At 41.9% G+C, this 13,261-nt stretch overlaps 1 protein-coding gene across 7 annotated transcripts in view; it reads left to right on the top strand.

Annotated features, from left to right (window-relative positions):
• The window catches only part of LOC131243936 (DExH-box ATP-dependent RNA helicase DExH11), a 70,119-nt gene that overhangs the window by 36,847 nt on the left and 20,011 nt on the right, over positions 1-13,261 (top strand). For all 7 annotated transcript variants that reach the window (XR_009170223.1, XR_009170222.1, XR_009170221.1 and 4 more), the window contains one exon: positions 10,405-10,558. Coding sequence is in view for 4 of the 7 variants with exons in the window: in XM_058243571.1 (XP_058099554.1) it covers positions 10,405-10,558 (154 nt within the window). In the remaining 3 variants the exon portion in view is untranslated. The remainder of the gene's footprint in view (positions 1-10,404; positions 10,559-13,261) is intronic.

Genomic DNA, 13,261 nt, shown 5'->3' with positions numbered 1-13,261 from the left:
AATAAAAATCAGATGCAGGATCTGATTTCTGACCTGTGCTATGGCACATCTAATGGGTGCATGTTCAACAAATTCCTTTTGATGATTGTATTCATCATTTTTTTTTCTGGTTAAAGGACAGGATGATTTTATCCTTTTTGTTGAAATACGATCCTATTTATTATCACATTGGACAAAACCAATATATTTATATAATTTACTCATGTGCATACCTTTGGGGATCGAAGGTTGTATACGAGGGTCTCTTCTAGAATTTAAAGATCATAGGAACCCTGTTAAATCTTTATGCAATGGTCATTGTTTTTATTAAGCCAAGGTTTCATAAGATACATAGGGCATGTGCTTGGAACCAACGAGCCGGAACGATCTTCATTCATAGGTTAGCTCATAGACACGATGAAGCAATCATATGTGGACTGACTTTATCATACACGTAGGTCCCATTTGTCCCACATGTGGGCCCTGCATGAGCACACATGTAGGACCCCATGGTTGCACTCATAATTATGGTATTCAAAGATGGTTCTCATAATGGCTGTAACGGTGCGACCCGTTACACGAGACGGTTGTAACGCCTGTTTGGAAAAAAAAAAGGTCTATACTGTTATGGTCCTGTGATGAGCCGATGCAAGCCCATAAAGGGCTGATACATTTTCTTCCAAAAATATTTTTTGACTGTTACAGGTACTGTAACGGCCGTTACAGCCTGTATCATAACGGCCATATGGCTGGCTGTTATGGTCACCATTACCAAATTTGCTTTTGTTTATTTTCCTTCAAGCCTTCTAATGACCAAGATAAACTCCCTACTTGGTCATAGTAAAATAAGCAAGAGGGGTTTTAGTCTTTTCATTAGTGTTTGGGTTTTCTTTCTTCTTAGGAATTTAAAAAAGCTTATTGGTTCTGTAGTCTCATTATGACGCTGTAGGCTAAATAGTTTTCTTTTCTGTTTTGAGGAAATGTTTATTCTCTTGCATGTGTTGCATTGAAGCTTAGCTTGTTAGCTAGATCTTTTACTATCGAATCGCTCCTGTCCTTCCGGTTACATTACACTAGGTATGTGATGGGCCTTTTGAGGTCTAGGATACTGACGGGCAACTCAGAGGGTAGCTTTTAATTTGACGTGGATTGCCATTGAATGTTTTGATAGCCTTTGGTGTAGGAAGGCCAACCCTTTGATACTAGGAGCACTTTGATCTTAGGAGTGTATGTTTTAGGTGAACATGACAAATTGGCAATTTTCTCATTTTGTCATTGCTATGCTCTAGGTTCAAAGGCTTTATTGTGGAACCCTACATGTAGTTACAGGGTTGATGCAGGACCGATGCATGAACTAAGTAACATGTGAGATCAGATAACCGGATTAAGATATTTAATAAAAAAACACAAAAGTCGCTATATTTATCACAAATATCATGAAAATCAAAAGGAAAATCATGCATAATCCTGGCCTAAGCTACAAACATTGTAACAAAAGATCATTAAATAAAACGAAAGTAGGATCTAATGGATGTAGGGACATCCAAGTAGCATAGGGTATAATCTATTTTAAAATAGAAAACCTAATGCATCATAGGATGAAAATTAGGGCTTGGGTAATTTGGGGAAAGTTAGGGATTTTAGGTTTAGGGTTAGGGTTTCGGGGATGGAAGAATGGAGTTTTGATACAATGACGGTGGGAAGCCAAAAGGCAGGTGAGATTCATACGTGGGGCCGTACGGTCACACGTGTGGCGTGGGAGGATGGGTTTAGGGCGGTTTGGGTTTGGTTTGTGGATGGGTATGGGAAAGTGGGGTTTTTGGAGAAACGAAGATTTGAGATGAGAGAATTAAGAACCTGAAGAGAATACCTGGATGGGAAGAAAAGAGAAGATGGTGTGGGATAGATGGAGAGCTCGCACCTTCATTGATGAAGATTAGCCTCGCACCAATCTTCCTTCCAAATCGCATGGAAGTATTTTCAAATCACATGAAGACGAGAAAAGAAAGCAATAGCTTTTTTTTTAATCACCAAATTCAACGGGAGACAGGTCACACGCCCCCTCTTTTTATAGATCCAAGAAGTTTCAAAATTACAATAATCTCCCTGTCTTGTGAATTCTAACGAAAATAGCCATATTCTAAATAAAATCAACTAAAACACTCACAATGCGTTCAAATATAAAATAATAGAAAAACTAAGTCCTAAAATATGATAAAGTCTAAAATTGATGTGGAAGATCACGATGAATGGCCCGATCATGTGATCCATGCGATCCAATGGCCCGGTCGTCGTGTCCCTCTGATCCATCAATCTGGGTCACTCCATAAAGCAGCCCATGTGCATCTTCCCAGTATGGGGTCTTTTAGATGCTCGTACATGCACATGGGGTCTTCGGCATGATCACGGGTACTCTCCTAGCCACAGGGAAAGTGGTGCGGCCCGCCTCCTCCTCTGATATGTACGTAAGGTTGTACGTGACTTGATGTCCTCATCAACTCTCCTCGTTGAGAAAAGTTTGCCTCTGGCGGACTAAAACTCTTGTAACGCTACAAAATGTCTGGATCTAAATACTGTAGCTCGGCCTTTGTAATCCACATATTGTCGGAGATCAGCCTGTGCTTCCACTTGACAAGGAATTTCTGAAATCCTCCATGTTGAGTGGAAACTGCTTGTGCATCCAGTATGTCTTTTATCCGTTCACTTTGAGCAGGCAAAAAAGGTAAAGGTGGTGATGGCTCGGATGATTGGTCAGGTAAGGCCCATAGATTTGGGACTAGGTCACGGTCTGTGGATGGATCAACATGTGAAGTAGCAGAACCCTTGTATTATACTAGATCTTTCACATTAAAAGTAGAACTAATTACCATGGTAGTGGGAATGTCTACTACATACGCATTAGGACCCAATTTCTGCATTATTTTGTATGGTCCTGCGCTACGCTCTTGTAACTTTTCAACAGCCCCATGTGGGAACCGCTCAGGCTTCATGCGAACCATGACATAATCACCTACTCGGAATTCATGAAACCTGCGATGAGAATCAGTAAACGCTTTGTATTTTTCATTACTTGCATTAATTCGCTTCTTGACCTCACTATGCAACTCACGTACATGACATGCAAACTCATGTGCAGACTCAGATGGCCTATGGGACACAGACATAGGTATGAGATCTAAAGGTTTCCTAGGCTTGTAGCCATGCACAACCTCAAATGGACTCATGCCTATGGAACTATTGTATGCTAACTTGGCTATAGGCAAAACAGTATCCCAAGTTTGGACGTGATCACCCACAAGACATCTATGCAGATTTCCAAGACTCCTATTGACAACTTCAGTTTGACCGTCTGTTTGAGGGTGATAGGCAGATGAAAATCGAAGCCTTGTCCCCATCATGTGCCACAGTGTCTTCCAAAAATAGCTCATAAAGCGTGCATTACGATCAGACACTATGGTCCTAGGTAGACCATGTAAACGCACTACCTCCCCAAAGAAAAGCTTAGCCACATTGGAGGCATCTGACGTTTTCGAACACGGAATGAAATGGGCCATTTTGAAAAAACGGTCAACAACCACGAATATAGAATCGCGTTTCTTGATAGTTTTCGGTAAGCTCAACACGAAATCCATACTAATATCTTGCCACGGAGTATGGGGTACTGGCAAAGGCGTACAATCCTGTATTTTGCTTCCTCTGCTTTGCCAGTTGACAAGTCCTGCACTGCCCAACAATCTTGTCTACATCTCGCTTGAGACTTGGCCAATAAAATCTATCCTCCATGAGGGTAATGGTCTTGTCCCTCCCTAAATGACCGGTTACCCCTCCTGCATGAAGTTCCTAAACTGGGAAATCACAGAGGGATGTACGGTGGATGCAGAGTCTGTCACCTTTAAATAGGGACTCATCGATGATGACAAACCCGCGACCGTCGGTCGACTAACCATCTCGTAGTGACGCATACAAATTTCCAAAATCTGGGCATGCAGGATACTTCTCTCTCAGCCGATCAAACCCAGTCACTTTCACTCTCATACTTTGGAGAAGCGTTACCCGATGACTAAGGGCATCAGCAGGTTTGTTCTCGACCCCAACCATATGTTTAAGAGCGAAAGAGTATTCCTGAAGAAATTGGACCCATTTAGCATACCTAGGGTTTATTTCTTCTGGGAGTTGAGGTAACGTTAGGCCTTGTGGTCAGAGAACAAGACAAATTCTTGCGGTAATAAATAATGCCGCCAATGGCGCAAGGATTGGATGACCGCATAGAACTCTTTGTCATAGGTAGAATATCGTTGCTTTGCCTCATTCAACTTCTCACTAAAATAAGCAACGAGGTGTCCTTCTTGATTGAGCATACCACCTATACCTACCCCAGATGCGTCACATGCGACCTCAAAGACTTTAGAAAAGTCTGGAAGGCGCATGACGGGGGCTTTGCTCATCTTGCCCTTAATTTCCTTAAAAGCTTTAGAGGCAACTTTAGTCCATATAAACTCCCCTTTCTTGGTGTAATCCATGATGGGAGCCATTATGGAGCTAAATCCTCTAATGAACTGCCTATAAAAAGTTGCCAAGCCATGAAAGCTTCGCACCTCATGAATATTGCGCGGTTCAAGCCATTCAACTATGACACGAACTTTCTCGGGGTCCGCTCTCATGCCCTCAGATGATACGATGAAGCCAAAGAAGATAACTCTCTTTGACATAAATGTACACTTCTTAAGGTTAGTGTATAACTTTTCAGTTTTGAGGACCCCGCAAACTTGCCTTAAATGGTGGAGGTGTTGTTCCTTTGATGTGCTATAGATAAGAATGCCATCAAAATACACTACAAGGAACTTACCCATAAAGGGTCTCAACACCTGGGTCATCACTCTCATAAATGTGCTCGGGGCGTTAGTCAAGTCAAAGAGCATGACTAGCCACTAGTATAGCCCATCTTTCGTCTTGAAGGTTGTCTTCCATTCATCTCCCAGGCGTATACGTATTTGGTGATACCCGCTCTTGAGGTCAATCTTCGAAAAGATTGTGGCACCCGCCATTATGTTTAACATATCATAAGATATGGTATGAGAAACCTGTACTTGACCGTGATCTTATGGATGGCTCGACTGTCTACACACTTACGCCACGTGCCATCTTTCTTGGGTGTGAGAAGCGTTGGTACGACACACAGACTCATGTTCTCTTGAATGAAACCCTTTATGAGGAGCTCATCTACTTGCCTCTTTAACTCCGCATGCTCCGTAGGATTCATTTGATAATGAGGAAGGTTTGGTAGAGTTGGCCCGGGGACAAGATCAATTGCATGCTGGATGTCCCTCACGGGTGGAAGCTCATCTGGTAAATCCTCTGGAAATATATCGTGAAACTCATCCATGATTGGCTTCACCTTAAGGGGTCCCTCTACACTAACCTCGGGTGTAATTTCTCTCGCCACAAAGGCGTACACCATCGAATCCACCGTAGTCTTTCTCTCAAACTCCTTGGCGTTGATTACGTGGAGAGACTTAGGTTGGGATTTCCTCGTATCCCTCAGGTTACCTGACTTCCCCTCAGTTTTCTTCTCCGCATTACTTTTTGGTGGGAGAGGAACTAGAGATAATTTTTTTGCCTTGATGCATGAATGAACATATATTTGAGTGGTCGTATATCGTCACATCATGGTCAAATAACCAAGGTCGTCTCAAAATGATGTGTCCGACGTCCATAGGTAAGACATCGCACCACAACGAATTTGAATAGGATTCAAAATTAATGGGCACGAGACATCGTTGGGTAATAGGCATGGAAGATGCATCCACCCTTGACACTCTATAGGGTTGAGGGTGCGGTTTAGGTTTCAACCCCAAACGGGACAAAAGTGCTAGTGGAGACCACATTGGTAGAACTGCCACTATCGATGATCACCTTGCAATTCTTCTCTCCACATTTTGCATAGGTGTAAAATTTCATAGTCCGACGCCAATCATCATTCTCCTTAGCATTGGTCAAGGTGCACTACTGCACGTGGTGTGGTGTCTTCTCCTTCTATTTCATCACCAGCACCATTGATGTTGGGCTGATAAAATTCTTCTTCCAAATCGCCCTGTTCATCTCCTTCCTCACCATCGTCAATCACCCGGCTTTTGTTTCTCTCTTTCGATGGACGGTGATGTGCAAAGTGACCAATCTCATTGCAATTGAAGCATTGCGCTTGCTCACCTCCCCTTGAGCTAGCACTCGCTATCCCCTTTCCTTTAACATCTCTAGGGTTGGGTTGGGACCCAATTTGGGGCCTAGACTGACTCCCTATGTTAGGCTTAGCCCCTTGAGAGTAAGTATTGACACTTGGATCCCTAGAGTCATAATGGTTACCAACTGGTGCCTTGAGGTAGTATTCAATGTCTTACATCACTTGGTACATGTGCTCCAATGTACCAACATCACAAGAATAAAGTTCTCATTGGATCTCAAATCGGAGGTCCATCCTGAATCTGGACAATGTAACCATCAGGTCCTCCTCAACATCGCATCATGTACTCCTCAAACCTAGCGATGTAATTTAAACGGTCATGGATCCCTGGCGCAAAGCCTGCCACTAGTTTAGGAGCCTTTGACGATAAGAAAGAGGAAAATACTTTTCTTTAAGGACCTCTTTCATCTCGGCCTAGTGCGCAATTGTGGCTGTCCTTTCCTTTCAATTTTACGCTACATGTTGGTCCAAAAAAGTTTGGCTTGGCTCACCAACTTCATCTTGGCAAATCTCACTCCACGGACATCAGACATATTATATCACTCAAAATAGTGGTTCATGTCTGCCAACCAATCAAGCAATGCTTTGGGGTCTAAGCGACTATCAAAACTGGGGGCGTCAACTTTCACACCTTTCATGACTTGTGCATCTGGATCATAATGCTCCTCGCTTGGTGGTGGCACATGTGCTCGACCATGGCCAACGCCTTGGCCACGATCATGCTCCCGCCTATCAACTTGATTTCCAACCTGAGATTGAACATCTTCCCTAGTGTCAGGGTTTGCTTGTAAGGAGGCCTCAAGTTGATTGACGTGTGCGTTGGTCGTGGTTAATTGAGTGGCAGGGCCTCAGGAATCTGCTCTAGATTCATAGTGGGATGTAGACCAAAACCACATCCTGAACGAGTGGTCATACACAAGGAAACTTTAAAAGGAAACCCTAGATGTGACTCTTAACTTGGATGCGACACAAAATCCTATATGGCCTAGATCTATATGGGGTCTCAACAAAACTTAGAAAGGGTTGACTAAACTACCATAGAATATCCCCTTCGCAGAGCCGGTCACACGAGTCAAGTATGAACTGAGTAACATGTGAGATTAGATAACCGAATTAAGATATTTAACAAAAAAACACAAACGTCACTATATTCATCACAAATATCATGAAAATCAAAAGGAAAATCATGCGTAATCCTGGCCTAAGCTACAAACATCGTAACATAGGATCATTAAATAAAACGAAACTAGGCTCTAATGGATGTAGGGACATCCAAGTAGCATATGGTATAGTCTATTTTAAAATAGGAAACCTAATACATCCTAGGGTGAAAATTAGTGTTAGGGTAATTTGAGGAAAGTTAGGGATTTTAGGTTTAGGGTTAGGGTTTCGGGGATGGAAGAATGTGGTTTTGATATAATGACGGTATGAAGCCAAACGGGGTAGGTGGGATTCACACGTATGGCCGTATGGTCACACGTGTGGCGTGGGAGGATGAGTTTAGGGCGATTAGGGTTTGGTTTGTGGATGAGTATGGGAAAATGAGGTTTTTGGAGAAATGAAGATTTGGGATGAGAGAATTAAGAACCTGAAGAGAATACCTGGATGGGAAGAAAAGAGAAGGTGTGAGATAGAAGGAAACCTCGCACCTCCGTTGATGAAGATTAGCCTCGCACCAATCTTCCTTCCAAATCACATGAATATGGGAAAAGAAAGCAATAAATTTTTTTTTTAATTATTATTTTTAAATCACCAAATTCAATGGGAGAGAGGTCACACGCTCCCCTCTTTTTATAAATCCAAGAAGTTTCAAAATTACAATAATCCTCCCGTCTTGTGAATTTTAACGACAATAGCCATAAAACACTCATAATGCGTCCAAATATAAAATAATAAAAAAAACTAAGTCATAAAATATGATAAAGTCTAAAACTGATGTGGACGATCAACGATTAATGGCCCGATTATGTGATCCATGTAATCCAATGGCTCGATCGTCGCGTCCCTCCGATCCAATGGTCTGGGTCACTCCATAAAGCAGCCCATATGCATCTTTCTAATGTGGGGTCTTCCAGATGCTCGCACATGCACATGGAGTCTTCAGCACGATCACGGGTACTTGCCTAGCCACATGGAAAGTGGTGCGGCCCACCTCCTCCTCTGATACGTACGTAAGGGTGTACGTGACGTGATGCCCTCATCAAGGGTATCCTCATGAAGTTGTAGACACATTTTTTTTCTTCTTGCTATCTGTGATTTTGTGTCTCTCTTAGGTTTACTCCCAATCCCTGCAATTGGGAATGGGATGAGTTTGAGCCAATGATAGTATGCACTTCAAACTGCTAGGGAGTTTTCTAGTTCTGACTGTGTCCTTCATGTTTCTATGTTCTACTATTGCCTAAGAAGAAGGTTACCAAAGAGAACCTGCAAATTAGTGGAAGTTCTTTAGAGAGCTCTGAAGGGTCGGGATCATATTTCTATGCCTCTAACAGTAGGCCTTAGTTATGACCATGTCGTGACATACTTCTAAGAATCAAAATATTCCAAGTTGTGGGTTTTTTTCTCTTATCTACTCTTAATAACCAATACTTGACGATGGCGATGCCTATTGATGCAGGACACATGATTTAATGCTAGCATGCAACGTGAAGAGTATGAAAGAGTCTATAAAGTAATTCAATTAACAAAAGATGCTAACTCACCAAGTAATTAAGAGTAAGCAATATGAAATAAAATATTATTTAACCTAAATCACATGCCCGCATGTTAAGAAATCACATAAATCATTTAAAACTAGGCCCGGCGGAAGGATAAAACTTCCAATCTAGCATAGGCACGTTCCACATTCAAAGGACAAAATTGTAGGTTTTATGATTAGGGTTAGGAATGAGAAAATTAGGGTTCATGGGAATTAGGGATTTTGGAATTAGGGTTTTTAGAAATTGGGAATCTTGGGTTTAGGGTAGGGGTATGGATGAGGAATCAAAGGTTTTTGATGGGGGAAGAAAGGGAAAATCAAAGAATGAGCAGTTGTCCATACGGTTAGCCTAGGGGCTCGCACGTGTGGGTCGTTGGGTTAGGGTTTTTGGGTCCTCAATGGTTGATTTCGGTTGGAGTTGAAGTTGGCTGATGAAAAGTTGAAGAAAAAGATGATTTTGATGGTCTTGGATAGGAAGGGAAGAAGAGAGATGGAGTTTTTGGGAAAATACCTCTTTTGGATAGAAATGAAGAGAGAAGAAAAAAGATAGGCGGAAACCTCGCACCTCCGTTGAATGAGGAATGAAATCACACCACATCCAAGTTTCAAATCACATGGAGTATTCTTTAAATCACATCAAGAAGAGAAAACATGGGGTTTTTTTTTTTTTTCAAAATAATGGCATTAGGGCTTTACACACATCCATCTTTATCTTTAACAATCTCAAAATAGACCTTTTACAAAAAGACGTTCTCAGATAAGATTCTCAACATAAAGATGCTTAATAAATTAGAAGTTGTTCTTAACTCCCTAATTTTAACACAAATATAAAAAAAACAAAGCATGTAAACAATCTAAACAACTAAACTATTTCGTGGCCCATGGGGGTTCACGATCAAGATGTCCGATGATAATCTAATGGTCTAATCATTGTGTCCTCCCAATCCACCGGTCCGATGTGTCCGTCAAGCTCCTATATGCAGCCCACATGCATCTTCCCAGTGTGAGTTATTCAAAGATGTATGAACATGCACATGGGGTCTTCAATGTGGCTAGGAATGTGAATTGGGCCAAGTGGGCCCTATTTAATGGTCGTCTAACAATAAGGAGACTGGCTCAACCCTCCTCCTCTGATCTGGTGCTCAGATGTCCTCATCACCTATATTCAGGAAGCCATTTGGCATGGCCATTAGGTATCGAGTGACAAAAAATTGAAATACTTTTGTGCTGGTTCTAGTTACTAAGAACATTGGCATTGTTATTTCGTATCATCTAGTAATAAATCCTCTTTGACAACCTGGCTTTTCCAACAATCTCTAAGTGCATTTGTAATTTATATGATTTTGTTTAATTGGAATTGATTCAACTGCTACTACAGATGAGACATGCCCAACTTTTTGGGATATTATTTATCTGATTTCTCAGGTCTATCACTTTTTCAATGCTTGCTTGACACTTTCTTTTCCTTTTTTTTTTTTTTCCATGTTAGGTGCATCAAAGGTGAACCTGCAATTGAAGAATACTATGAGATGGCCATAAAAGCAGAAGAGTGTGGAGATCATGTACTAGAGAAGATCATGCAGTCCAGTATTGCTCGGAAAAATCTATTACCTGGAAGAGTGGTGGTTGTCAAATCACATGCAGTGAGTTCTTACATCTAATTATCATCATAATTACGAGTCCTTTTTAAACAGGAATTCTCACAATTTCTTGGCAATTTCCTCCATTTTCTTTTGAAAGATCAATGATCAACACCTGACAACAACCCTTATTTACTGGGGCTGGGCCGCTGGGGATGGCTGGTGAAAATGCCACCAGGAGGAGTTGAAAAATAACATGGGAGATTATTTCTGATATGTTTTTCTATTGAAACTGCACATCACCATCATCATCTAAGCCTTATCCCAAGTCCCAACTAATTGGGGTCGGTGTATGAGTATTTCTCATGAACAAACTGCATACTGATATATTTTAATTGCACTTGAGTATCTCTTGATTTGTGTATGAGTGTGCTCATTTGATTTAGATTGTCAAGGCACTAATTTGCTACAACTTCTTGTAAAAGTCCATGAAGAGATGCATATATCTCATTTATGAGGAATTATATGCTTCTTTCGGCATGGACTTTGACTTGCATTTTTTATGGGGATATCATGCGCACACGCGCATGCACGCCGGCCCTTACGCACGTACGGAAGTAGAGGGAGGGTCCCACCTTTGATCTAGCTTGATGACGACGTCCAAGGAGGGCCTCCTAGTTAGAAGACGAAGTTTTGGTTTAAGAGAGCGGGCTTGATAGCCAAGTAAAGCCCATCATGGGATCTCATGATCGTGGCCCACTAGTCGGATTGATTTCATATTTTAGGTTTTGCTTATTTATGTTATTTAAAATATCATGAACGCTTTAGATTTCTTTGATTGATTTTTATTTTAGTTTACTTCATCGCCAAGTAATAGGTTGCGCACATGGCGCAAGTTCTGGGGTATAGGATTTTCCCTATAAATAGGCACCCCTCGTTGTTCTTTCGATTCATTCAAGTATAATAAAAATTCTTGCAAGTTTTTTCTACTCTCTGACTTTCTGAGTTATGGAAAAATTCAAGTGGGTGCGAAGCCCTCCCTTTTCGAAGGGCTAAATACTGTGGTGCGAAGCCACGTTTATCCCAATCCGCCCCTATCTTATTTCATCCATCATTCGATCATCTTTGCTTCAAATCCACTTGTTTCGCAGCAGTTTGTGTTTCCACAGCCAGTTTCTAGAATCTGTCCCTGCAGGAGGTCTGAAACTTTGACGGAGCACCATGCCTCAACCGTATGTCGGATCGCCATCAAATTTGGAGGGTTTGGATATCCCCCCTGACCGACCAAGGCCAAGGAGTCCCTTTTGGGATTCGGGCCGCCTCCACACTTGCGGCCACCCTACTGCGCACGTGCGCCGGCTTCTGCTCCGCTGTCCGCACGCGGGAGCTGTTCAGGTTCAAGTTTTCTTCTTCTTTTCCCTTTTTCTTACCTAATTTCATAACCCTAGTCCTAGTTTGCATTATCTATAATTTGTTTACCCCTTTTTTCTCACCTTAGGGTTTCTTGAATTGAAATTGAGGAATCCCTTGGATTAGGGGCTGATTACTATGCATGTGTGGCTGAATTCTAGTTCCCTTTGAGTATCGTTTGACTTATAATTTTTATTGTTCTAGCCCTAGCCTGTGTAGGCCTGGACCCGCATAGATTCCCCTTAATTGAATGTTTGGACTTTCATGTGGGATATGAAATTTGTGTAATTGTTTCTGAACTAATGTGATCTTAAGCCTGAATTCTTGCACATCATATTTGAATTTCATGTCCTGCATCAAATTTGGTATCAGAGCCTAGGAGTCGTACAGGGGAGTATATCACATGTTTAGGGTTTAGCTTGTTTATGTCCAACATATATCAAGTCCCATCGCATATAGCTGTTTAGAGGTCCATACATCCTGATATAAGCTGCTGAAATTTTTGTTAACAGAAAGCTAGCAACTCACATTGCTGGAATTTTCTGTTACCCCTTTATTTCCATTTAGTTGCATATAGTCATCATAGGAAGTCCTTAGGTGGAGTTAGCAGTCGTATGCCCCCTTGTACGGGTTGTGGTTGGTTTGCACCCCACACTAAACATGGAATGATTGTAAGAGTCGCTAAATAAATTGTCCCAGCAGATTGAGTCTTTGGGTAAGCGCTTGGATATGGATCAATGCTTCGAACAACTTGATGTGCGCATTACCCAAATAAACCAGGACAAACCCCATCATTGGGGTAGATGTTCAATCTCGGGCAAGTGGCCAGGAGGATGGACCAATGAATTGAGTTGGCCAAGGAATCAGTCATGGGCATGCACCCGTGCACCCACCCCATGAGGGACATCAAGACCACTATTTTGAGTGGTACTATATGCACGGCCTTGTGGCTAGAGAGGGTGCACCAGAGGCTAGTGTAGAGTTACCCAATGAGGCCATTTCGATAGTGGATGAGTTCCATGATGTCTTTTCTGATGACCTATCGGATGAGTCGCCTCTTAGGAGGGATATAGAGCACACCAGAACATGGGACACCGTACTACCTATAGCCGAGTTTGCTTTTAATAGTTCTGTCGATAGGCCCACAGTCCTTGTGAAGTCATTACTGGTTATAAACCTAGGAAACCTATTGATCTTGTCCCTATATTACTGTCCTATAGGCCGTCAGAGTTTGCAGAGTCTTTTGCACATCACATTCATTCATGGCATCAAGAAATCAGGCAGAAGATCATGACTAGTAATGAACATTACACACTTTCTGTAGATCAACATAAACATTTCAAGGAATTCAATGTA

The sequence above is a fragment of the Magnolia sinica genome, chromosome 4 (genome assembly GCF_029962835.1).
Source record: "Magnolia sinica isolate HGM2019 chromosome 4, MsV1, whole genome shotgun sequence".
Lineage (NCBI taxonomy): Eukaryota > Viridiplantae > Streptophyta > Magnoliopsida > Magnoliales > Magnoliaceae > Magnolia > Magnolia sinica.
Note: the sequence above shows the minus strand (reverse complement) of the source record. Positions and strands in the feature narration are given on the sequence as shown.